The sequence below is a fragment of the Dysidea avara genome, chromosome 1 (assembly GCF_963678975.1).
Source record: "Dysidea avara chromosome 1, odDysAvar1.4, whole genome shotgun sequence".
Taxonomy (NCBI): Eukaryota; Metazoa; Porifera; class Demospongiae; order Dictyoceratida; family Dysideidae; genus Dysidea; species Dysidea avara.
Window position 1 is genome coordinate 32,085,031 of NC_089272.1, and position 27,872 is coordinate 32,112,902.

Here is a 27,872-nt window from a genome sequence, read left to right on the forward strand (position 1 = left end):
GAAATTCGGGAAAGAAATAATGATGTTTAAGTTTATAGTACACAGTATAGCCTATAACTTTGTATTATTATAATGTGGTATTGTACACTAGTAGAATTGGCTGACTATTAGGCCCCTATTTGATGATTATTAGTTTCTCATCCACCGTCCGCATCCTTCTTATATAGGTTACCGCATGATAAGCCATGTTAATTTTACTCTGTGCATGTTAATGTGAATAATACAGCTTTTAGAAAGCATGATAAATTGATTATGGTTAACATTATTCAATAATATAACTGAATATTCTATAGTAAGGGTTAATTTTCTGCAAGGACTACAGCCTTTACATAACAGTTTATAGCGAAATCAAAACAATTGTGTACGTGTGATTGAATTGAGTACAAGAATTAGAAAGGAATGCAATTACGGTACAACTACTAACAATAAATATGACATACAGTACGTAGAAGCAAAAATAAAAATTCAATAACTCCAGAATGTGCTTTTCTACAGTATTAGACAAAATAAATTTGCATTAAGTCAAGGTACAGCATATGCAGGATTTTGAGTCATTTTCACATTTCTGTCATTAATGATATCTTCATAATAGTAAAGTTCCCTACCAACTCCTCCTCCAGGGTTAGTTGTCATAGTTTGATATGCTGGGTTGCCCTCCATCTTTACTGTACCAGCTGTTGACACTGCATAGGCTGGATTGGTGTCCATTTGTACTTCATCAGACAACGGAGGTTGCACACTTTCATGTGTTGGACCAACAGCATGCATCTCTACTGTATAACCTATAGAGAGGACAAATAGTACAGGCTGATCAGTTACTAGTACTTAATTTCTATTTTAGTCTAATAGCTGAGGTTACATGCACTGCTGAACTGTGTGGACCATACAGTGCTCCCTCAATTATCCGAACCTCTGTTATTCAAACACTTGGTTATCCAAACGGCAGAAATGACTACTCTATTTGAGTATTTTGTATAGGATGTATGTTCTATTACAGTACCTGAATAGGGCTCTCTATATAAATGAATGGGCTTTGATTATCCAAACATGTCCTGGTCCCAAGGGGATCAGATAATCAGGGGAATACTGCATTAATTTTATTGCTTAGAAATAGTAAAGTTACTGTACATACAGTATAATGTACTACAAACTGTATAAGTGTGCACTGCTGCTTACACTACAGCAAATATTGAAACTTGGTGTATAGTTAATAGGTTACAAATACCAACCAATACTCTTGTAAGAGCTTGAGAAAACACAATTTGAATCTTATTTATTGCACTATTACAGAAAACTAGCTCAGTCTGTGGGCTTTTGTTGACCAATAGTGGTTGAACAACAAAGTGTTGAAGCTTTAGATAGGACACAGCATTTTAATACAATCAACTTGATGTGAATTATTACATATGTGTTCTACTGTACAATGCTAATACAATGGTGTACAAGTGTTGTACGGTATGTATGTATGTACAGGAACCAACTTTTCTTATCATCTTTTCTACAACAACAACAGTAGATCAGTATAATAATCGCCACTACTACTATCATAGCAGCACATATTCCTCCAACTACTATTCCTATAATAGCTCCAGAGTTGTCACCTGATCCTCCTGATCTTCCTGCATTATGATTACATAATTATTTAGATACAATTGAATATACAATAATTATTATATAGTGGAACCTCAGTTATCTGAGCCCCTTGGGGCCAGGGGTGGTTAATAAGCAGTGGCGTAGCTATGCCTTCACGGATGGGTGGGAACTCTCAACGCACACACTCACCCACACATTTCACCACATGCAGCTAACTAGCACAAAATGAGAGTCCATCCTTAGTGGACCCTACACATACATACATTTGGTTTAAAAACTGTTTCAAAATTGCATAAATATATCTAGCTAGTTAAATGCTATGCTGCTGTTCCTGCAGCTTATTATTAAGTCTAATGCTACTGCGTGAATGATATAGAAGCTATAAATTCACTTATTACATCTCCTTGTTTTGGTCTCTTTTAACTCATCTGTACTTGTACACAAATCTTTGTACTCCAGCCTGACTCAACTCAGCCACCAATTGCAATTTTTGACCTCCAACTGACTTAACACCAAAAAAAATGTTTTCGTCTATCACTTTAGGCAACTTTATTCTGCCAACAAAAGAAATCTGTGCACAATCCGGTCTTCCAGATGTGGATTCCTACCTCATGTTTGTCTTCCCTGCCTAATATTTGGATCACATGATGCTGTATATTAAATAGAAAGTACCAAAACTACTTGGGTCACGTGATGTAATTATTGAACTTATCAATATGAACTGCTGATTTACAAAGAAAATATCACGCTGCCAAGGTATGCACTACTTGTCTGTTGTTTGTAACACCAAATTTAAAGCAAGCGGGCACCGCTTTCCTAGGAAATTTGGGTGGGCACGTGCCCACCCAGGTTCACCCTTGGCTATGCCACTGTCTATAAGTCTGAAAAGTTCATACCTCAAAAGCATAAAGAGCATTTTTAAAATTTCGGTATCATCTACCCTAATATAACAGTCACTACTCTAATAGAGCAATCATTTCTGTAGTTTGGTTAACTGAGAATACAGATAATTGGGGTCCAGATAACTAAGGTTCCATTGCAGTGGTTTCAAGTGCGTAGCATAGACTGAAACATACATGTAGCATTTGTACCACACATTAAAGTACACATTTCAAAATATTTTCATTATTCTGCTGCAGCAAAAACATGAACAGCCAAATAACTGCAGTACAGTAGATAATGGCTATCAATGGTACTAACATACTATAGGGCTTGTTTGCATTCAATTTCTATTATCATGCAAAAGGCTTCTCCTTGATCAAGGGATATACTGTAGGCCATTGACAAAGATTTGTAAATAGTAAGGAAGAAAATCCATCCTTCTGGAGGAAGACTGAGTGTGGCCCCGACTAGACATTGGGTGACCTGCAGTTCGAATCCTGGGGTTGGAGGGACTTTTTTTTCAAACTTTGGCCTCTTTTCTGTTTCACCTTACTTGCTATAAGTCGTGGTTTAAGCCTGAGTCCTTGTAACTAGGTTAGGTACTGTAATCCTAAGGCTGCAGCACAAGTTGCTGTCAGACCTTCAGTGCTGGTCACTGTAAAGCGTTGATAATAATTTATAATCTCAAACTGGATAACATTCCTAATAACTGGTAAGTGATTGAAAATTGGTATATATATATATATGAGACCAGCTTGATTTACCAATCACTACGTACATTTTATGACTATAAATTTCCACAAATTTCAAAATCTCATAAGCTTGTTGCAGACCTGTTGGCTATACTATCATCCTTCTATTCCATTCTGGTATTGTTCTTGGAAAAATGAGTACTTATAGCTGTCTATTGATGTATGATAGTGTAGGAATTTTTGTTCATGATTAGATCTTGTAATGGTGACAGGTGATAATGTTGGTAAGTAGCTGTTAGGTATTTCAGTTAGGTTGTGGATAATCTTGTATAATAGAGTAAATCTTGCACATTTTCTCCTTAAATTGGAGTGGTGGCCATTTTATGTGCTCCATAGTTAGTAGGAATTTTAGAGCAGGGGCTAGTCTGTCAGAAGCTATAGGCATGACATTTTATTTTTATTGTCTAGCATTATCTTTGTAGTCTTGTATGCAAATAGTGAATTACTGTGTATAAAATAGTTGCCATGTGGTTTCCGGAACTTCTGAGTTCTAGCAATTGGTATTCAAAGGACAGCAACTGCTCAGTATAACATATGACTTGCATTTGCAAAAATCCTATTAGCCTCCTACATGCAGATAAACACTTAAATGGTTCTCATTCTCTCTGTTGCATGCACTGACTGTTCTATTAGAGAGTCTCGATTTTTTGACATATCTTCCTGGTTTGACCAGTAGACCCGCAGAGACTTCACTAGTTTCAATGTCCAGACATTCACTAGCTAGTTATACTGACTCAACACTAACTTCATCAGAGCTTCTATTGTATTGTCATCCAATCGAGCTTCCAGTAATCATATGTGACTGAATTTGACAAAACAAGGCTTCCACACACATCCACTTTTATAACTTTGAAGAACCATAACTCATTATAGGAGTATGCCATTAGTTTCAACTTTTGATCTGGTATTCTACCATACTATGGAAGAAATGTGTGAAAATGTTAGGTCAATAGCTTGCTGACTAGTCAAGTTACAGTTGGTTAATTTCAGAGAATTGGATGTGTGTGGAAGCCTTATTTTGTCAAATTTGGTCACATATTCGTCATATCACAAAATCAGACGATGAGACACTGTATAATACCAAATTGAAGCTCAGCTAAACTGCTTTTTCATGCCTAGGTGGCACGTGACTACGTATGTCTTATATAAGTCAAGCCCACAATGAAAAGTATCTATTCCATCGAGTGTAAACCTGTAGTAAGATAGTGCATTTTTCTACTCGTTGTTAGGAACCATTTCACCATCCAAAACAGGTTAGCCCGACTGTTATAGCAGAAGTTATACTTGTTGTGGTGGAAATTTGCCCATTATGCTCCTAATTATGCTCCATTATGCCAGCATTATGCTTTATGTTTTTCATCCCATATTATGCCAAAAATTATGCTGGTATAATCTATGCAAGCCTAATGCACAGCTTTGCTTTGTACAATTTTCACAGAAATGTCCCTTTATTACCCACATAATTTTTTTTTACAAAATCACAGGTAACAAAATTATATGGCGTATGTAAACTCCATGTGATATTGTATGTGTGGACCCAACCCATTAATCCTTTAAGGTATAAACCATTCAAATTCCCTCATCTTCTACTGCCAAAACATCTAGAAAACTTACAGAAAAACACACAACTCACATTCTCTGATGCGAAGAAATGCATGCTATCGTTCCATTACTATGGCTCTGAAAGATGGGTGCTGCCATCTTGCTAATTTACCATTTTTTATAAAGAACAGCCCTAATGGCACACCCATCCGCCACACTCTAACTCTAAGCTAAGACGTTCTATTTAAAAGGCTTTGTTTACACCTACACTTACAGAACTAAAAAAAATAGACTTACAGAACAAAGAACAGAAGAGAGAAGTGAAAAGGGGGCTCAAACAGACCCAAGATGTCCCTCCCACATTGCTAGGTCAACTAAAGCTGAAACATGACCCTTATGGAGATTACTGGAGGAGGAATAACAACCCCTGATGGCTGATGCACATGATGGCAAAATGCAACAGGAAAAAACTAAGACGACATCAAAGCTAGCTCATCATATTATTTTTTGTAACAATGAAAATGACAATCCCAGAAGCCAGATGCTTTGATACGTATCTAGGCGAACACTGACATCACAATTTGGAGTACATAAGGAAAGAGACTCTCTACTCATAGGTTGAAGGGAAGGCTCAGTGGATACATAGTGGTAGATCTCAGACAATAAAATCTGCTGTTAGATCCGAATGGTATGAAATACTCCATTTGGGACAGTTAAATATTAGTAAATCTACCACAACCATGGTTAGCAGGGAGATTCTGGGATTATGAACCATACTAAAGTGCAATATCATCACAAAAGTCACCTTTGTGAAGAGCAAAACCATGGAATTCCAATGGCAGGGTGAACAGCCAATGAGGATGCACTTTTCTCACCTGTGAGTTTTAAAGACAGTTGAAGACTGGTAGATAGGGTTGAATAAAAAGATCAAAAAAATTGTTGGAAAGATTCTGACACTTGATGGACAAAGCTTCTTGTTTGAGAGTACACTACTGTTATTGTTATTAACACTTTACAGTGACCAACACTGACTGTTGAAGAATGGAACAGTCAAAAGATGAAAGCTGGTTTAAAATGGCTGAAGCTAAGGGAGTTGCGATGGAAACTAAAAGTAGTAGTTGGCTTGGGTAGATTTACAAGGATCAAAAGTACCAAGACACCCCCAGCCTCATTTTCTTTAATGACAACTTGGAAACATTTGAATTAATTGATTGTATAGAAGCGCTTCTCATACTGTTCTTCATTTGTAATGCTGTACTGTAGTGAAAGTCATGGCATGTGTCTATTTGCAGTTTCTGTAGTGATTAAATTGATTGCCAAGATGCTTCTTGAACTGTTCTTTGTTTGCAATGCTGTTTATTAACAAAGCTGAAAATGAAGCAGAATGGGCACATTACTTTCCAGTAATTGACAGTTACATGTACGTTAAGTAATAGCTATGTCACCAATCTTTCCTTTGATGTGGTATGCACTCATTTACTGGTCAATAATTATGTTACAGAAAAGTAACAAACATGCAAGTATAAGGAGCAATAAGAAATTTTACATTGGAGTGGGGATCATAGGAATAAGTAGCAATGAAACAAATCTGGTTATCTACACCTGTAGCTTTACTAGTGGACACTCAATCCCTACTTTGGTCATGGCTATACACTCTATATGATTGAAGTAGGAATAAAATGTACATAAGGGTAACTGCAGGTGTAGATGACTTATTTCATTGCTTTTTAAAATATTTTTATGACCAAATAATTTTCTATACAATTTTTGTTAAAGTGGATGAATAATTATCATGTGTACGTATGTGTGTTCTTTTCCTTGGGGTGTTATTCGCCCCCTGTGTACATTGGCATGCTGTCTGCCCAGCTACGATAAATTAAATTAAATTCATACATTCAAACTGGAAGCATGGTGTGCATGTACTGTACATACATAGAGCAGTTTCAATGCTTTATGCATTTGATAGATAGTGTGGCAATATCCCATGCAAACTAGTTGGATTTCTATTCTTACTCCACATACCGTATCAACATTTGATTTTATAGTAAGATAATCACTTGCACTAACATGCATACTGTACTAGATGGTTCATTATTCATTAGCTATTCGTTATAGATATTTCCACTTCTTTTCAACATTCATAAATAACTTACAGGTAAGAATACAGTAGAAATATTTAAACTAAGAACCTGAACAGTGAAAAGCTAGCTAAATGGACTTCCTGAATGCTAAACTAGATACTGCTATGCAATCACAGGATAAATAATGATAAAATGTTCAGTAGATAACAATAATGAATGACCATGCAGGAAGAGAATCTGCATGCAGGTGGGAAATGGGAAACAATGAATTATCTTGGAGTGGCCTTAGGTAGTAAAACTTGATATACAGGTACCCGTTCTACATTGAACAGGCAATTGTGATGGATGCCCAGCTGTGACTGGCCACGCGAGACTAGATATTGGAACCCTGATGGTAGTCCATTAGTCTTTCTTCTCCAACAGTGTACTCATTCCTCAAGTGCTTTGACTTCGGTTTTGATGGCTCAGCCTCCACAAAATATTTTGCAAATAGAAAATATTCAAGAGTGAAAATACTTCACGTTATTTATTTTCATTGGTATAGGCAACCACGAAATATTCTTACTGTCGAATATTTCTCGAAGGATGATTAAGCTATACGAAATACATCGTTTTGTGAAGAAGGCTAAAAGGGAAACAAAAAATTAAGTTGATTTGTGAAAGCATAGTCTTCCATACACATCCAATCTTTGAACTTGATAGGTAATAACTTTGCATCAAAGATATATGAAAACCTGAACATTTTCCAACCAGATTTCAAGCTGATAGCTTTTCCCATTTTGTATATAGTTACATATCTACGGTAAGTTATTTTCAGTACTTAATTGCACACCAAATTCAATTGCCAAAGTGATGAGCCATTTGGGACAGAGTCAGTTGCAAAGGTGACAAATTCAATAGCAAAAGCTGTAAAGCATTATTTGTGATCAGATGTGTTAAAACGTGTCTTCCACACACCTTAAATTTACCTACTCCAGTGGTTCATACACGTATTTTTGAGGTCCATGAAATGGGAAACAAGGAATTTTCTTTGAGTGGCCTGATTGTATCTTGCATGTTCATTTCTGGCACACCAGCAAAAGTATTTGCTGTACAGAAAAACTTACTAGTAAAATATTTTCGTGGCTTGGGCTGTCCACAAAAATATAACACATTGAATTTATTTTTAAACTAAATTATTTCGAACAAAAATTTCCTGATTTATGGTATTACGAAAACTTCTCGTTAGCCAATAGTTTTTTTTCTGAATCAGTTGATGTTCCTACTCAGCCAGGTGCTTACTGTTTTTTCTGACATTTCCTTCAAACACAATGAAACAGTGCCTACTACTATAACATGCCAAATTAAATTTGCCAAAGTAATGAATTTCATTTCAAAAGCAGCAAGTTATTCTGTTTTTGCATTTTTAAATTCACGAAATGATTTTGGTAATGTAATAATATAGTAGTGTTGTTCCAGTTCTCAGTACTGGAACCAAACTAATTCCAGTTCCAGCCCTTTTTATTCCAGTTACAGTTCTAGTACTAGAACTGGAACTGGAACAACAATATTGCTTTCCTTAAGACTGGAACTGGAATTAGAACTATAATTTTTTGCCTTCCTCAAAACTGGAACTAGAACTAGAACTATAAAGAAATTTTGCCAAGTACTGGAACTAATACTGAACTGAAATTGGTCATAACCATACAGTTCTTGCCAGTGAGATTTATGCTCTTTACAAGACCACAATTTTTATTATCTGCTGACAAACACACAATGTAGTATATAACTTCATATAAATTGTATGTATTACAACCATGTATGCATGTTCTAAAACACTACTTGAAACAACTGATTAGCTATAACATTAGAAGAGAATGCCAAGTGCAATGCTGGCTCATTCACATTGTTATGTGGTTCAGTGTTTGATAATTAGCTACAGGTCTTTTAGTACCACCCTATATAGTTTTAGTGTTATAGTTGCTTGCTGATAACTACATCATTACCTACGTACATGAAACAATTAAACCTGGCAAGACTAGCATACGTACATGTAACTTAATAGTGAGTGTCTATAATTGATTATGGCGGGCTTTTGGTAATACTTAAGTTAAAATTGAAGAATAATTCTAAATGTCATGGTTTCTGAACTAGAATTAGAACTGTAATTCTAAAGAACTGGAACTAGAACTGTAATTCTAAAGGTTATGGTTCCAGAACTAGAACTGGAACTGTAATTTCAAAGACTATGGTTCCAAAACTGGAACTAGAACTGTAATAATAACTAAGCTTATACTGGAACAACACTACAGTACAGTATAAACCAAAAACTTTTCAAGATTATATTTTCACGAAGCTATCATTACTCATGAAAATCGTGAAAGTTTTGTCCCTTCAGCATTTCTTACTATACTATACGTGTACAATATAGAACATCATATGATATCACTCACCAGGTGGTAATGCTATAGCAATAGTAGATGTAACTGTTATGCTCACTACAATATTAACAGATGATGAGCACTTACAATAAAAATTACAGTACAAGACTCAACTGTATACATACATCATTGTGTGTATGTACAGGTACATAACTATGTATTGTATCAGTTGCAGTGACAGACATTGGTAATTCAAACAACTCTTGCATTGTAAGCAACACAATCCAGACATTACAGTAAGAGCACTACAGATATACAAACGTACCATATACACATACAGATTTCATGGGACAAATGGACAACTATAAGAGCACAATTCCTATTGAAATGCATTTAACTGCACATACAGCCTGAATTTTTCTGTGTCCCACAGCTTTTTCACCAGTTGTTGCATGCTGCATATCTTTAAGAAGCTTTCAAATCAAACCAATACACCATACTGATGGCCTAAAGTGATGAATTGTCTGTTTTCCATACTCTAGCAATTTTTTATCACATTGAATACATGGTCCTGTAGAGTAATCTCAGTGAAATATTTTCAGCTAAATTTCTGTCAAAATCTAGCTGCCATCTATTTGCCTTTTTGGCCCCCATTACTGGTAGGCATTTTTTAACATTTATTAATTCGAAATGATTTTACTCTTGAGTCTCAACACACCTTTTGTCAACATATCCTTTCCTTCATGCTTTGTACTTACAGCCAATAACACTGCACAGTACAGAAGCATGATGCTGCACTACTACTCAGTACTGCTACTACTACTACAGAACATTAAAACCAATGTAGGAATCCATGCTGTAAAATGTAGTGAAACAAGAGATGTGATGGTATCACAACCTATACAAAGGTATGTGAGATAACCTCTACTGTGACAGTACTTATTAATAAATGCTGAACAAACTACAACACAATAACATTCCAAAGTAGGAATCTCAACATATGTAACTAGTTAAGTTGTAGTACTATGATGTCTAAAAACACATTGATCCATATATTTTCATCTTTAACAAAATAATTTTAATGCACTATTTTTATACATTTCAACACATTAAAAAGTATACAATTTGCTGACTTTCGAGAAAGTGATTAACACAAGTAAAATCAAACCTAAAGCTGAATCAGAGACTTCTACATATGTACACATATAAACCATACACTGAGTGTACACAGGTATATACAGCATATATCGTAATTTGACAGTAAACATAAACCCTAACACAACAACAGCCTTGGGGCTGTTAAAAAAGGGTGCCGCCAAGCAACGTAGGATCAATCAAACAAGCTTATTCAACATGACTAGTAAGAACAAGGATTGATATCAAGTTGTGGCCAAGTAGTACCATGATCAATCTGTTAAACAACTGATAAGAACAAGGACTGATATCAAGTTGTGGCCACGTGAATGCAGTATTACTCATTCTCTTTGTATCTAGCTATAGCTAGACAATAAAACTAGGCCAAAGACATGCAACTATTATTAAATTGTCATTTGACCGCTTTTTTAAAATCACACACTAGCTACAAAAAAAAGTGGCCAAATGACAATTTAATAACAGTTGCATGTGTATTTGCTCTATAGTTTTATTATATAGGTATAGCTAGATACAAAGAGAATGGGCAATACTGCATTCACTTGACCATAACTTGATATCAGTCCTTGTTCTTACCAGTTGTTTAACAGATTGATCATGGTAATACTTGGCTGCAACTTGATAACAGTCCTTGTTCTTACTAGATAAGTCATGTTGAATAAGCTTGTTTGATTGATCCTTCTTTCCTTGGCAGCGCCCTTTTTTAACAGCCCCAAAGCTGTTTTTGTGTTAGGATATCACACATTTTTGTCGCTGAGTAAGACCAAAAAAACATTAATGCATAAAGCTAATAGCTAGTTCATACAAGCCACCTTTGGATATCACAACAGCTTCTAATCAACAGTTATTGTATGTATTACATCATAGCTTGGGACATGAAGTGGCAAAACCAAAGAATGTAGTTTGGTACAAGTAGGCAGGTACTTGTCGGTGCTGAAACCTCACTAGGGTATGGCTTCTAGGCACCGTTAAAACCATCAGTGAACAGATTGAGTAAAGGCCATTTCCCGGCAGGTGAGAATGTGCCCCAAACTTCTTGTTATACTGGAATGTCCCTTGAAATGCACCAACAAAGCTGTATTGTGGGCCGCTATTTCAGACCCATTATTAAATAACAAATGAATAACAAACACTTACCAGAATAGCATGAGCAATAGCAGGTTCACTGGGTTTACTATACTGATCATGTTCAACTAGCGTTGATGCTTACGGCCAAATTTGCACCGAGTTTCACCGACTATAATAAACGCTACCATAGTTAGAGGTGTCTTATATTTAAGATAGGGTTCTAAAAGACCGCAAAATAAATTAGCAATTAGCGTAGGCGACGTTATTATCCTATGAGCACATGTATGGAGATTAACTCATCACTTCCCAGAAAAAAGGCAGGTCATAATCGAGTGAAACTACTCCATATGTTTAATCACATATCAAAGTTTGTCCCATGAAGCATAAGAGTGAATGAATCAAACTTTGAGAAATTGCTTATGGTGGCTCTCGCAAGAGAGGTGGAGTGCCATGATTTATACTGAAGAAACTTAACTAGCTAAAGAACTTTGTGATGGCAAATCCAAGGCTGTGCCACTATCACAGTATAAGATACAAGAGTTTAAAAAATGGGCGGCTCGCGCTAACAAGCTAGTATGCAAAAAAGGAGAAGAATACGATGTTTTAAGCAAAATTTCATGTGGTGATACTAAAATATAACAGGGATTACTTACTTAGTAATACGCTTATGTAGTAGTTGTAACATGGGCACGAGTGATTTGCCTGAAATATACACACAAACACGAGGGCGCAGCCCGAGTGCGAGTGTGTATATTTCAGGCAAATCACAAGTGCCCATGTTACAACTAATATATTCCACTTGGGTGACTCACCTGCAAGTGTACATGGAAACTGCAGGAATGCTTTGCGAGTGTATTTATATGGGACCATGTGACTTTCGATTGTGGGTAACGTCGTAAGAGCAACGACAAGGCGCTGCTGAGAGGCCGAACGTAAGTGTATCGTCACGAGCATGCAGATCGCTTCGATTGTGGGTACGCAATTAAACACAGGAAGCCCAAATACGAGCTGAACAGCTCATAATGAAGCTTAAGTGCACTATAAAGTACTTACTATGCTAGCCATGAATAAACTAAAGCAGTGAATATGTTTACAGCGCTATAATGGCCTAGCCAATTAAGCGCCACGCCCAGTCACTACGCGTGTGTGACATCGCGCCAGGTGTCAAAACAGCTACGTAAAGACGACTCAACTACACTAAAGTACTTACTTTACTAGCCATGAATAAACTAAAGTAGTGAATACTATTAACACTAATGGCCAAATCAATTAAGTACTACACCCAGTGTCTGATGGACATCGCCATGTGACTATTGAATGTAACATGTTCAATATAAACTAACCTGTGACCTTCTTCATTCAGTAAAACAATGAACTATCTTCTTCCCCAAGTCCATGATCTATGCCTTGGTTCACTTTACAAAAACTAAAACCCACTATTGATCCTGTGAAGTGTCGCTATATTAACGGAGAGGAGATCACACAGTTTCATCAAAGAAATCAAATGATTTCTGAGAATGCTTGGAATGCATTAATGAGAATAGGAGGTAGTATTATATAGTTATACAACGGCCACGAGTGCTCTGCCTGATATAAACGCACGAGCCTGAGGGCCGTTAGGCCCGAAGGCAAGTGCATTTATACAGGCAGAGCACGAGTGCACGTTGTATAACTGTTATGTACCACTCACCTAATAGGTGGGGAGAGTCTCACAAGACAGCTGTAACACTTATAAAGGCCAGGTTTCTAACAACGATTGTAGGTAACCAAGCCAGACGTTGCGATGACGTTCCCCCTGCAGTACTGCAGCCACCTGAGATATTGAAAGCTAGTACACTATGGGTTATATCACTAACCTGCATTTGCTGTTCGACTCTCATCATGTAGTGCTCAGCATGCCAGCGTGCCATATAGACTAAGCACCAGACTAATCACCATAGTGATTCTCTCGAGCGAAAAAAGCAGCTAAATAGACGGTTTAAGTAAACAAAACCTAACTACTAAACGATACTAGTCTAATTCTTACTATTTACACTGGCTAAACTCGAATCTGGTGGCATGACAAAACTGGTTCCCACAATCGAACATAAAGGTTAGTATTATTTAGAATATATTTGTTTTATTGAGTCATTGTCAAAGTGGACTACAGTTTAATCTGGGCTAAGATGGCACCAGACTAGTAAGGTGTATAAGTACGTTTATATATGTAGACTAGAGTTGTGGCCACCCGCGTTGGCTTTTTCGATCGTCATTGGCTGCTTGTAAACATTATACGTATTGATGACGTTATGGCCCACAATCGACCTTTACATGTCAAGCTATAAAAGAATTCGAGTGATCTGTGAAGTGTCTTTCCACCTATTCGGTGAGGTGTCGTAGTGGTCTTCGCCACCGGCACTTGTGCTATGCTGCACAAAACCGCAGCCAGTGCAATATCTGTATATTGCACTGCGGTCGGTGCATTATAACTTATAATGCACTCGTTGTGGTCTACAAAACCGCAACCAGTGCGTTATAAGTTATAATGCACTCTCTGCGGTCTGCAGCAGTGCAATATACAAATTATGGCACTGGCGGTACCTTTGAACTGCCCACTCAGAGTGGTACATATACAAGTTATATCACTCCTAGGAGGGATATTACTTGTATATACTACCTCCTATTCTCATTACTGCATTCCTTAGCAGTGCTATTATACCACTTATACACCTTCTCTTCCCTTTGAAGTGAGGTGTGAAAGTGGTATATATAATAATATACCAAAGGTTTTGTTGTATCGCGAGGTTTTTTTTAATAAAGAATAGTTTTAAAGGTAGGTTTTAGGTGTGCGTTCTATTAGAGTTAGTCGTTCCTGTAAATAACTCAAGGTAGTCGCGACCTACTTTCCTTGGCCACGTGACTCACTACCATGAGTCTTGATAGTCTAGCCAGTGCCAATAAAGTTTTAACTACATATCTTACCAGTTGAGACTGATGTAGTTTGGATCCCCACAGGACAAGCTGGAGCAGTAATAGTCTCCATATGAAATCTAGGTCCAACTAATGTTTGGTCCATCATTGCAACATTTGTGATTACCCCTCCAGTTATGATGGAGTACATCTCCTCACATACTAGACCATTAAGATTCGCTGTAGCCATATCATTGTTATTAAGGGTGGCTGAAGCTGAGGAAATGAAAATGTAAACACACAAGTATTCGTGTGCATACAGTACATAAAAGTAGACTGTAGATAGTACATGCACAAAACAAATGGCCAAGTACAAATTCAGTGCTCTTGATAACGATCGGACACCAGACAATTTCCGGACAAATTAACCAATGTCTGACCAGAATAATATTGTACTTTGGCAAGACATAATGTCCTATCAAAGGAGCCCAAAACGCCAGGGTGTGCATATTTGGTTTACTGTTTACTTTACTACTAATAGCTGTCTCTTGGTTGCTAGGAGATTAAACATTCAAGCCACCAAAGAGAGTGACCACTAATGTACCAATGCCAACCCCCTGCTGTACAGAAACCTCACAAAATCACTTGTAATAGTGTCTCAGCACATAAAAGAATGTCTATCCTCAGCACAACACAAGGAATGCCTACAGTCAGACTGCCTTAGATCAGAGAATGCTTACTACAGGCAATGTTATAGGTCACTTGTGTCCATGCAAAGTATAAATATGTCCGGACAAGTTTGGGTTTGTCAGGACATTTTGTCCTGGAACTTTGAAGCGCACTATACATGTACATGAGTTCTTGTACAGCTCTACTTAAGTACTTAAGTACAGGAGCTGTACACATAAAGTATATAATTATTTGATCACATGTCACCCACAAACTTTTGCAATAAAATTTACAGCATTAAAAATATCGTATGTGCACATGTACTATGTTCACAGATACACCCCAGATAAAACGTGCATACAATTCAACTTTGACCACATACTATGTATGTACATGCCACATAAAGCACAAAACAAGATATATAAAAATTAATATCAGTGGTCATAAAAATACTAATACCTGTACATACATAGGTATGCATGTATAATTTATAAACATGTTTTTTGTAATTACCTGAAACAGTATTGGCATCATTACGAGCAATCGCTTCACAATAATCAGCTGTACTACTAGGGCTAATATCACAGACCACTGCTACGTTATAAGTCTCTGCTGGAGTATCTCCTTCAAGTAATACTGATGTGGTGCCTTGTACTGAAGAGGACACTGTAAAACAGATAATATAGATATAGTACAATAAGTATGTGAATATTAATTTAATACACAAAATAATGACAGGGTAATATACTTAGGAGGGTGTAATGAGAGTATTTGGCTTTCGCTGAAATCTTTCTCATTTTGTCCTTACATTGTAGAAGTCATGATATCATGTGTTAGGAACATCTTGCCATTTCAAGACAACTACATATGCTTGCTATACATTTATTACTTGTAATCTACAGGCAGAGAATCTTTCCAATTCTTTTTGACTTCTTGATTTATAATCCTTCGCATAGATAAACTTACTTAAACAGATACAAACATGCATAGTCAATTTAAGTCTAATTATATTTCTACAAATTGTATGAATGAAATACACAATTGCAATATTGCCATAATTAATGATTAAGTAAATGTTGATGTCAAATTTTTTTATACTGGCAATAAACTATTCCATATGGCCATTATACACAACCTGATAGGACAATATATACTTTATGGAAAGTGTTTTACATTTTCGCTATTGGCATTACAGTATGTTCACTGATTGGTCATAAATACAACTACGTAGTAATGTCTACGACTATGTGCATGCAGTTGCAAAATTCCCTGTACATGTAGTACACAATAAGTTCCAAGGTACACCTGTAGGTATGCTGTGCAAGTTGGAGACTTACTAATATCATCCAGAGCTGCCAGACTAGCCCCTCCTGATCCAAAGTCATTGTAAGCTGTTACACTAACAAAAACACTACTATTTACTGCTGATAGTGTAATAACATGAGGAGTAGACATAACAGTATCCCTTCCAGTTGTTATGTTTATTCCAGAATATGAAACCTCATAAAGTATAGGCAGTGGTACTGCATTAGGACCATAGGATAGAGGCTGGTAGTGGTAGATGAAAAAGAGGTTACAAGTTTACAGTTGTATTCAATTATGTATGCACATACATGATTAGTATGCAAATGAAATATATTAAAAGTACAGTACGTACAAGAGTCACCACAAATATTTTGATTAATGTGCATGGTACAAGGACGTGTATATATTATTCACCACCAAATGTGTAGAAACTCCAATATTGCATCTAAACCAACTCAGGATAGGTGGTTTCTAGGTAGCGAGTCATAGACGGAGGGTATCCACCAAACGATTCTGAATAATTATTATTATTAAGACGGTTTAAAATTAATTTTATTAGATTAATGATTCCATGGACGATACAATTGTTTAGATCTATGCAAATGCATGTCAAACTCTCCAGTTGAAAAAGGAGAACTCAACGATCAAACTTAAATTTGAAGGGTTCTGAATCATTCTTACCAAGTATTCAGTTACTAGAATAGTTATGACTGTTCTATTAGAGTATCTTGATTGTTGTAATGATATCTTCTGAAGATTCAATGAGTATGTTTCATCTACGGTACGCTGTACTGCAGTGTTCTTGTCTTTTCTGTACCTTAATGGATGCAAACATAATACAACTGTGCAAAAGTTGACTGCATTCATGCCACACATAAAGATTCATAGCAGTACAATGATAATAGATAAAGATTGAGGTAATTACAGCGTATTTTCCAAGTCTGGTTTTCAAATGCTTGAACAATGATTATGCACATGAGGCCACCACTCTGAGATACATAATTGTAGTAGCATGCGACTACAGTGCATCTGTACTGTTTCTCTTTATTAGCAGTGCCATTATAATTACACTGAAGAATACATACACTGTGAAAAATGTACAATGAAGTTGTCATCTTATCATCAATACTGTGTATATGCATGCCCCAATAGCTTCCCATGAATTTACTTGACTGCTACACACAGGATAAGTGCAGTGTTTGTGGTATGCATATACGTATTAGAGTATAGGTAATAATTACATACCATTCTGTATACTGTACTTAAGGAAATGTATGCAACATGTGCATACATATAAACGTATGTGCACATTACACTACATTGTTACTCACATTCTTAGTTCCTGTCATCTATGTATGTACAGGAACTAACTTTTCTTATCATCTTTTCTACAACAACAACAGTAGATCAGTATAACAATCGCCACTACTACTATCATAGCAGCACATATTCCTCCAACTACTATTCCTATAATAGCTCCAGAGTTGTCACCTGATCCTCCTGATCTTCCTGCATTATGATTACATAATTATTTAGATACAATTGAATATACAATAATTATTATATAGTGGAACCTCAGTTATCTGAGCCCCTTGGGGCCAGGGGTGGTTAATAAGCAGTGGCATAGCCATGCCTTCACGGATGGGTGGGAACACTCAACGCACACACTCACCCACACATTTCACCTCGTGCAGCTAACTAGCACAAAATGAGAGTCCATCCTTAGTGGACCCTATACATACATACATTTGGTTTAAAAACTGTTTCAAAATTGCATAAATGTATCTAGCTAGTTAAATGCTACGCTGTTGTTCCTGCAGCTTATTATTAAGTCTAATGCTATTGTGTGAATGATATAGAAGCTATAAATTCACTTATTACACCTCCTTGTTTTGGTCTCTTTTAACTCATCTGTACTTGTACACAACTCTTTGTACTCCAGCCTGACTCAACTCAGCCACCAATTGAAATTTTTGACCTCCAACTGATTTAACACCAAAAAAAATTGTTTTCGTCTATCACTTTAGGCAACTTCATTCTGCCAACAAAAGAAATCTGTGCACAATCCGGTCTTCCAGATGTGGATTCCTACCTCATGTTTGTCTTCCCTGCCTAATATTTGGATCACATGATGCTGTATATTAAATAGAAAGCACCAAAACTACTTGGGTCACGTGATGTAATTATTGAACTTATCAATATCAACTGCTGATTTACAAAGAAAATATCATGCTGCCAAGGTATGCACTACTTGTCTGTTGTTTGTAACACCAAATTTAAAGCAACCGGGCACCGCTTTCCTAGGCAATTTGGGTGGGCACGTGCCCACCCAGGTCCACCCTTGGCTATGCCACTGTCTATAAGTCTGAAAAGTCCATATCTCAAAAGCATAAAGAGAATTTTTAAAATTTCGTTATCATCTACCCTAATAGAACAGTCACTACTCTAATAGAGCAATCATTTCTGTAGTTTGGTTAACTGAGAATACAGATAATTGGGGTCCAGATAACTAAGGTTCCACTGCAGTGGTTTCAAGTGCGTAGCATAGACTGAAACATGCATGTGGCATTTGTACCACACATTAAAGTACACATTTCAAAATATTTTCATTATTCTGCTGCAGCAAAAACATGAACAGCCAAATAACTGCAGTACAGTAGATAATGGCTATCAATGGTACTAACATACTATAGGGCTTGTTTGCATTCAATTTCTATTATCATGCAAAAGGCTTCTCCTTGATCAAGGGATATACTGTAGGCCATTGACAAAGATTTGTAAATAGTAAGGAAGAAAATCCATCCTTCTTGGAGGAAGACTGAGTGTGGCCCCGACTAGACATTGGGTGACCTGCAGTTCGAATCCTGGGGTTGGAGGGATTTTTTTCCAATCTTTGGCCTCTTTTCTGTTTCACCTTACTTGCTATAAGTCGTGGTTTAAGCCTGAGTCCTTAGGTACTGTAATCCTAAGGCTGCAGTACAAGTTGCTGTCAGACCTTCAGTGCTGGTCACTGTAAAGCGTTAATAATAATAATAATTTATAATCTCAAACTGGATAACATTCCTAATAACTGGTAAGTGATTGAAAATTGGTATATATATATATATATGAGACCAGCTTGATTGTTGACAAGCACCAATCACTACGTACATTTTATGACTATAAATTGCCACAAAATTCAAAATCTCATAAGCTTGTTGCAGACCTGTTGGCTATACTATCATCCTTCTATTCCATTCTGGTATTGTTCTTGGAAAAATGAGTACTTATAGATGTACGATAGTGTAGGAATTTTTGTTCATGATTAGATCTTGTAATGGTGACAGGTGATAATGTTGGTAAGTAGCTGTTAGGTATTTCAGTTAGGTTGTGGATAATCTTGTATAATAGAGTAAATCTTGCACATTTTCTCCTTAATTGGATTGGTGGCCATTTTATGTGCTCCATAGTTAGTAGGAATTTTAGAACAGGGGTTAGTCTGTCAGAAGCTATAGGCATGACATTTTATTTTTATTGTCTAGCATTATCTTTGTAGTCTTGTATGCAAATAGTGAACTACTGTGTATAAAATAGTTGCCATGTGGTTTCCGGAACTTCTGAGTTCTAGCAATTGGTATTCAAAGGACAGCAACTGCTCAGTATAACATATGACTTGCATTTGCAAAAATCCTATTAGCCTCCTACATACGGATAAACACTTAAATGGTTCTCATTCTCTCTGTTGCATGCGCTGACTGTTCTATTAGAGAGTCTCGATTTTTTGACATATCTTCCTGGTTTGATATTAATCCCAGTAGACCCGCAGAGACTTCACTAGTTTCAATGTCCAGACATTCACTAGCTAGTTATACTGACTCAACACTAACTTCATCAGAGCTTCTATTGTATTGTCTTCCAATCGAGCTTCCAGTAATCATTATTCGTCATATCACAAAATCAGACGATGAGACACTGTATAATACCAAATTGAAGCTCAGCTAAACTGCTTTTTCATGCCTTGGTGGCACGTGACTACGTATGTCCTATACAAGCCAAGCCAAAATGGGAAACAATGAATTATCTTGGAGTGGCCTTAGGTAGTAAAACTTGATATACAGGTACCCGTTCTACATTGAACAGGCAATTGTGATGGATGCCCAGCTGTGACTGGCCACGCGAGACTAGATATTGGAACCCTGATGGTAGTCCATTAGTCTTTCTTCTCCAACAGTGTACTCATTCCTCAAGTGCTTTGACCTCGGTTTTGATGGCTCAGCCTCCACAAAATATTTTGCAAATAGAAAATATTCAAGAGTGAAAATACTTCACGTTATTTATTTTCATTGGTATAGGCAACCACGAAATATTCTTACTGTCGAATATTTCCCGAAGGATGATTAAGCTATACGAAATACATCGTTTTGTGAAGAAGGCTAAAAGGGAAACAAAAAATTAAGTTGATTTGTGAAAGCATAGTCTTCCATACACATCCAATCTTTGAACTTGATAGGCCATAACTTTGCATCAAAGATACATGAAAACCTGAACATTTTCCAACCAGATTTCAAGCCGATAGCTTTTCCCATTTTTTATATAGTTACATATCTACGGTAAGTTATTTTCAGTACTTAATTGCACGCCAAACTCAATTGCCAAAGTGATGAGCCATTTGTCAGTTGCAAAGGTGACAAATTCAATAGCAAAAGCTGTAAAGCATTATTTGTGATCAGATGTGTTAAAACGTGTCTTCCACACACCTTAAATTTACCTACTCCAGTGGTTCATACACGTATTTTTGAGGTCCATGAAATGGGAAACAAGGAATTTTCTTTGAGTGGCCTGATTGTATCTTGCATGTTCATTTCTGGCACACCAGCAAAAGTATTTGCTGTACAGAAAAACTTACTAGTAAAATATTTTCGTGGCTTGGGCTGTCCACAAAAATATAACACATTGAATTTATTTTTAAACTAAATTATCTCGAACAAAAATTTCCTGATTTATGGTATTATGAAAACTTCTCGTTAGCCAATAGTTTTTTTTCTGAATCAGTTGATGTTCCTACTCAGCCAGGTGCTTACTGTTTTTTCTGACATTTCCTTCAAACACAATGAAACAGTGCCTACTACTATAACATGCCAAATTAAATTTGCTAAAGTAATGAATTTCATTTCAAAAGCAGCAAGTTATTCTGTTTTTGCATTTTTAAATTCACGAAATGATTTTGGTAATGTAATAATATATGACTGGGCCTGCAAAAATAGGGCATGTGGGCACATGATTTTTGCCTGCTTTTTCAAACTTCCATCACTCATAAATTTTTGCAACATTATGCTATGGCAGTGTAATTCTGAGCTTTAGTAAACATTTAATTGGCTTTATGATGAAAGTTACAGAATGCAACTATTCTGTTCCAGTACTGAGATATGACCTGTAAAGTGATGGGGTGTAGTTTGTGCCCACTTGCCCTGTTTTTGCAGGCCCGGTCACATATAGTAGTGTTGTTGCAGTTCTCAGTACTGGAACCAAACTAATTCCAGTTCCAGCCCTTTTTATTCCAGTTACAGTTCTAGAACTAGAACTGGAACTGGAACAACAATATTGCTTTCCTTAAGACTGGAACTGGAATTAGAACTATAATTTTGCCTTCCTCAAAACTGGAACTAGAACTAGAACTATAAAGAAATTTTTCCAAGTACTGGAACTAATACTGGAACTGAAATTGGTCATAACCATACAGTTCTTGCCAGTGAGATTTATGCTCTTTACAAGACCACAATTTTTATTATCTGCTGACAAACACACAATGTAGTATATAACTTCATATAAATTATATGTATTACAACCATGTATGCATGTTGTAAAACACTACTTGAAACAACTGATTAGCTATAACATTAGAAGAGAATGCCAAATGCAATGCTGGCTCATTCACATTGTTATGTGGTTCAGTGTTTGATAATTAGCTACAGGTCTTTTAGTACCACCCTATATAGCGTTATTGTTATAGTTGCTTGCTGATAACTACATCATTAGCTACGTACATGAAACAATTAAATCTGGCAAGACTAGCATACGTACATGTAACTTAATAGTGAGTGTCTATAATTGATTATGGCGGGCTTTTGGTAATACTTAAGTTAAAATTGAAGAATAATTCTAAATGTCATGGTTTCTGAACTAGAATTAGAACTGTAATTCTAAAGAACTGGAACTAGAACTGTAATTCTAAAGGTTATGGTTCCAGAACTAGAACTGGAACTGTAATTTCAAAGACTATGGTTCCAAAACTGGAACTAGAACTGTAATAACTAAGCTTATACTGGAACAACACTATAGTACAGTATAAACCAAAAACTTTTCAAGATTATATTTTCACGAAGCTATCATTACTCATGAAAATTGTGAAAGTTTTGTCCCTTCAGCATTTCTTACTATACTATACGTGTACAATATAGAACATCATATGATATCACTCACCAGGTGGTAATGCTATGGCAATAGTAGATGTAACTGTTATGCTCACTACAATATTAACAGATGATGAGCACTTACAATAAACATTACAGTACAAGACTCAACTGTATACATACATCGTTGTGTGTATGTACAGGTACATAACTATGTATTGTATCAGTGGCAGTGACAGACATTGGTAATTCAAACAACTCTTGCATTGTAAGCAACACAATCCAGACATTACAGTAAGAGCACTACAGATATACAAACGTACCATATACACCTACAGATTTCATGGGACAAATGGACAACTAAGAGCACAATTCCTATTGAAATGCATTTAACTGCACATACAGCCTGAATTTTTCTGTGTCCCACAGCTTTTTCACCAGTTGTTGCATGCTGCATATCTTTAAGAAGCTTTCAAATCAAACCAATATACCATACTGATGGCCTAAAGTGATGAATTATCTGTTTTCCATACCCTAGCAATTTTTTATCACATTGAATGCAAGGTCCTGTAGAGTAATCTCAGTGAAATATTTTCAGCTAAATTTCTGTCAAAATCTAGCTGCCATCTATTTTCCTTTTTGGCCCCCATTACTGGTAGGCATTTTTTAACGTTTATTAATTCGAAATCATTTTACTCTTGAGTCTCAACACACCTTTTGTCAAAATATCCTTTCCTTCATGCTTTGTACTTACAGCCAATAACACTGCACAGTACAGAAGCATGATGCTGCACTACTACTCAGTACTGCTACTACTACTACAGAACATTAAAACCAATGTAGGAATCCATGCTGTAAAATGTAGTGAAACAAGAGATGTGATGGTATCACAACCTATACAAAGGTATGTGAAATAACCTCTACTGTGACAGTACTTATTAATAAATGCTGAACAAACTACAACACAATAACATTCCAAAGTAGGAATCTCAACATATGTAACTAGTTAAGTTGTAGTACTATGATGTCTAAAAACACATTGATCCATATATTTTCATCTTTAACAAAATAATTTTAATGCACTATTTTTATACATTTCAACACATTAAAAAGTATACAACTTGCTGACTTTCGAGAAAGTGATTAACACAAGTAAAATCAAACCTAAAGCTGACTTAGAGACTTCTACATATGTACACATATAAACCATACACTGAGTGTACACAGGTATATACAGCATATATCGTAATTTGACAGTAAACATAAACCCTACCACAACAACAGCCTTGGGGCTGTTAAAAAAGGGTGCCGCCAAGCAACGTAGGATCAATCAAACAAGCTTATTCAACATGACTAGTAAGAACAAGGATTGATATCAAGTTGTGGCCAAGTAGTACCATGATCAATCTGTTAAACAACTGATAATAACAAGGACTGATATCAAGTTGTGGCCACGTGAATGCAGTATTACTCATTCTCTTTGTATCTAGCTATAGCTAGATAATAAAACTAGACCAAAATACATGCAACTGTTATTAAATTGTCATTTGACCGCTTTTTTTAAATCACACACTAGCTACAAAAAAAGTGGCCAAATGACAATTTAATAACAGTTGCATGTATTTTGGTCTAGTTTTATTATCTAGCTATAGCTAGATACAAAGAGAATGAGTAATACTGCATTCACGTGGCCACAACTTGATATCAGTCCTTGTTATTATCAGTTGTTTAACAGATTGATCATGGTACTACTTGGCCACAACTTGATATCAATCCTTGTTCTTACTAGTCATGTTGAATAAGCTTGTTTGATTGATCCTTCTTTGCTTGGCAGCGCCCTTTTTTAACAGCCCCAAAGCTGTTTTTGTGTTAGGATATCACACATTTTTGTCGCTGAGTAAGACCAAAAAAACATTAATGCATAAAGCTAATAGCTAGTTCATACAAGCCACCTTTGGATATCACAACAGCTTCTAATCAACAGTTATTGTATGTATTACATCATAGCTTGGGACATGAAGTGGCAAAACCAAAGAATGTAGTTTGGTACAAGTAGGCAGGTACTTGTCGGTGCTGAAACCTCACTAGGGTATGTCTTCTAGGCACCGTTAAAACCATCAGTGAACAGATTGAGTAAAGGCCATTTCCCGGCAGGTGAGAATGTGCCCCAAACTTCTTGTTATACTGGTTGAAATGCACCAACAAAGCTGTATTGTGGGCCGCTATTTCAGACCCATTATTAAATAACAAATGAATAGCAAACACTTACCAGAATAGCATGAGCAATAGCAGGTTCACTGGGTTTACTATACTGATCATGTTCAACTAGCGTTGATGCTTACGGCCAAATTTGCACCGAGTTTCACCGACTATAATAAACGCTACCATAGTTAGAGGTGTCTTATATTTAAGATAGGGTTCTAAAAGACCGCAAAATAAATTAGCAATTAGCGTAGGCGACGTTATTATCCTATGAGCACATGTATGGAAATTAACTCATCACTTCCCAGAAAAAAGGCAGGTCATAATCGAGTGAAACTACTCCATATGTTTAATCACATATCAAAGTTTGTCCCATGAAGCATAAGAGTGAATGAATCAAACTTTGAGAAAATTGCTTATGGTGGAGTTCCATGATTTATACTGAAGAAACTTAACTAGCTAAAGAACTTGTGATGGCAAATCCAAGGCTGTGCCACTATCACAGTATAAGATACAAGAGTTAAAAAATGGGCGGCTCGCGCTAACGAGCTAGTATGCAAAAAAGGAGAAGAACACGATGTTTTAAGCAAAATTTCATGTGGTGATACTAAAATATAACAGGGATTACTTACTTAGTAATACGCTTAAATAATAATATACCAAAGGTTTTGTTGTATCGCGAGGTTTTTTTTTACAAAAGAATAGTTTTAAAGGTATGTTTTAGGTGTGCGTTCTATTAGAGTTAGTCGTTCCTGTAAATAACTCAAGGTAGTCGCGACCTACTTTCCTTGGCCACATGACTCACTACCATGAGTCTTGATAGTCTAGCCAGTGCCAATAAAGTTAACTACATATCTTACCAGTTGAGACTGATGTAGTTTGGATCCCCACAGGACAAGCTGGAGCAGTAATAGTCTCCATATGAAATCTAGGTCCAACTAATGTTTGGTCCATCATTGCAACATTTGTGATTACCCCTCCAGCTATGATGGAGTACATCTCCTCACATACTAGACCATTAAGATTCGCTGTAGCCATATCATTGTTATTAAGGGTGGCTGAAGCTGAGGAAATGAAAATGTAAACACACAAGTATTCGTGTGCATACATAAAAGTAGACTGTAGATAGTACATGCACAAAACAAATGGCCAAGTACAAATTCAGTGCTCTTGATAACGATCGGACACCAGACAATTTCCGGACAAATTAACCAATGTCTGACCAGAATAATATTGTACTTTGGCAAGACATAATGTCCTATCAAAGGAGCCCAAAAAGCCCAGGGTGTGCATATTTGGTTTACTGTTTACTTTACTACTAATAGCTGTCTCTTGGCTGCTAGGAGATTAAACATTCAAGCCACCAAAGAGAGTGACCACTAATGTACCAATGCCAATCCCCTGCTGTACAGAAACCTCACAAAATCACTTGTAATAATGTCTCAGCACATAAAAGAATGTCTATCCTCAGCACAACACAAGGAATGCCTACAGTCAGACTGCCTTAGATCAGAAAATGCTTACTACAGGCAATGTTATAGGTCACTTGTGTCCATGCAAAGTATAAATATGTCCGGACAAGTTTGGATTTGTCAGGACATTTTGTCCTGGAACTTTGAAGAGCACTATACATGTACATGAGTTCTTGTACAGCTCTACTTAAGTACTTAAGTACAGGAGCTGTGCACATAAAGTATATAATTATTTGATCACATTTCACCCACAAACTTTTGCAATAAAATTTACAGCATTAAAAATATCGTATGTGCACATGTACTATGTTCACAGATACACCCCAGATAAAACGTGCATACAATTCAACTTTGACCACATACTATGTATGTACATGCCACATAAAGCACAAAACAAGATATATAAAAATTAATATCAGTGGTCATAAAAATACTAATACCTGTACATACATAGGTACGCATGTATAATTTATAAACATGTTTTTTTGTAATTACCTGAAACAGTATTGGCATCATTACGAGCAATCGCTTCACAATAATCAGCTGTACTACTAGGGCTAATATCACAGACCACTGCTACATTATAAGTCTCTGCTGGAGTATCTCCTTCAAGTAATACTGATGTGGTGCCTTGTACTGAAGAGGACACTGTAAAACAGATAAAATAGATATAGTACAATAAGTATGTGAGTATTAATTTAATACACAAAATATTGACAGGGTAATATACTTAGGAGGGTGTAATGAGAGTATTTGGCTTTCGCTGAAATCTTCCTCATTTTGTCCTTACATTGTGGAAGTCATGGTATCATGTGTTAGGAACATCTTGCCATTTCAAGACAACTACATATGCTTGCTATACATTCATTACTTGTAATCTACAGGCAGAGAATCTTTCCAATTCTTTTTGACTTCTTGATTAATAATCCTTCGCATAGATAAACTTACTTAAACAGATACAAACATGCATAGTCAATTTAAGTCTAATTATATTTCTACAAATTGTATGAATGAAATACACAATTGCAATATTGCCATAATTAATGATTAAGTAAATGTTGATGTCAAATTTTTTTACACTGGCAATAAACTATTCCATATGGCCATTATACACAACCTGATAGGACAATATATACTTTATGGAAAGTGTTTTACATTTTTGCTATTGGCATTATGTTCACTGATTGGTCATAAATACAACTACGTAGTAATGTCTACGACTATGTGCATGCAGTTGCAAAATTCCCTGTACATGTAGTACACAATAAGTTCCAATGTACACCTGTAGGTATGCTGTGCAAGTTGGAGACTTACTAATATCATCCAGAGCTGCCAGACTAGCCCCTCCTGATCCAAAGTCATTGTAAGCTGTTACACTAACAAAAACACTGCTATTTACTGCTGATAGTGTAATAACATGAGGAGTAGACATAACAGTATCCCTTCCAGTTGTTATGTTTATTCCCTAATATACAGTACTACTGTTTCAAATCTCTGCATTATATTTGTAAATTGT

The 27,872-nt window shown here is 36.3% G+C and overlaps 1 protein-coding gene across 3 annotated transcripts; it reads right to left on the reverse strand.

Annotated features, from left to right (window-relative positions):
- Positions 1-304: 304 nt before the first annotated feature.
- LOC136261971 (uncharacterized) lies at positions 305-27,805 on the reverse strand. Of its 3 annotated transcripts, none has more exons than XM_066056081.1 (6): positions 27,671-27,805; positions 26,852-27,004; positions 25,745-25,948; positions 22,753-22,797; positions 17,665-17,802; positions 305-782 (listed from the first exon to the last, which is right to left on the reverse strand). In XM_066056081.1, the coding sequence occupies exons 1-6, from the start codon at positions 27,786-27,788 to the stop codon at positions 523-525; spliced, it is 918 nt and encodes a 305-aa protein (XP_065912153.1). In that variant the 5' UTR covers positions 27,789-27,805; the 3' UTR covers positions 305-522. The 3 variants fall into 3 exon arrangements, with proteins under 3 accessions (XP_065912153.1, XP_065912161.1, XP_065912145.1); XM_066056089.1 differs by lacking the exons at positions 17,665-17,802; positions 22,753-22,797; positions 25,745-25,948; positions 26,852-27,004; positions 27,671-27,805 and adding exons at positions 1,482-1,610; positions 9,283-9,327; positions 14,392-14,595; positions 15,502-15,654; positions 16,326-16,665; XM_066056073.1 differs by lacking the exons at positions 17,665-17,802; positions 22,753-22,797; positions 25,745-25,948; positions 26,852-27,004; positions 27,671-27,805 and adding exons at positions 1,482-1,619; positions 9,283-9,327; positions 14,392-14,595; positions 15,502-15,654; positions 16,326-16,665.
- Positions 27,806-27,872: the final 67 nt, after the last annotated feature.

Bases quoted from the DNA above. Each gene is read 5' to 3' on its own strand.
- LOC136261971 (XM_066056081.1), bottom strand. From the start codon at position 27,788: ATGTCTACTCCTCATGTTATTACACTATCAGCAGTAAATAGCAGTGTT. The intron at 27,005-27,670 runs GTAAGTCTCCAA...TCTGTTTTACAG, and splicing joins GGCAGCTCTGGATGATATTA to TGTCCTCTTCAGTACAAGGC. The intron at 22,798-25,744 runs GTAAGATATGTA...TTAATATTGTAG, and splicing joins AACTACATCAGTCTCAACTG to TGAGCATAACAGTTACATCT.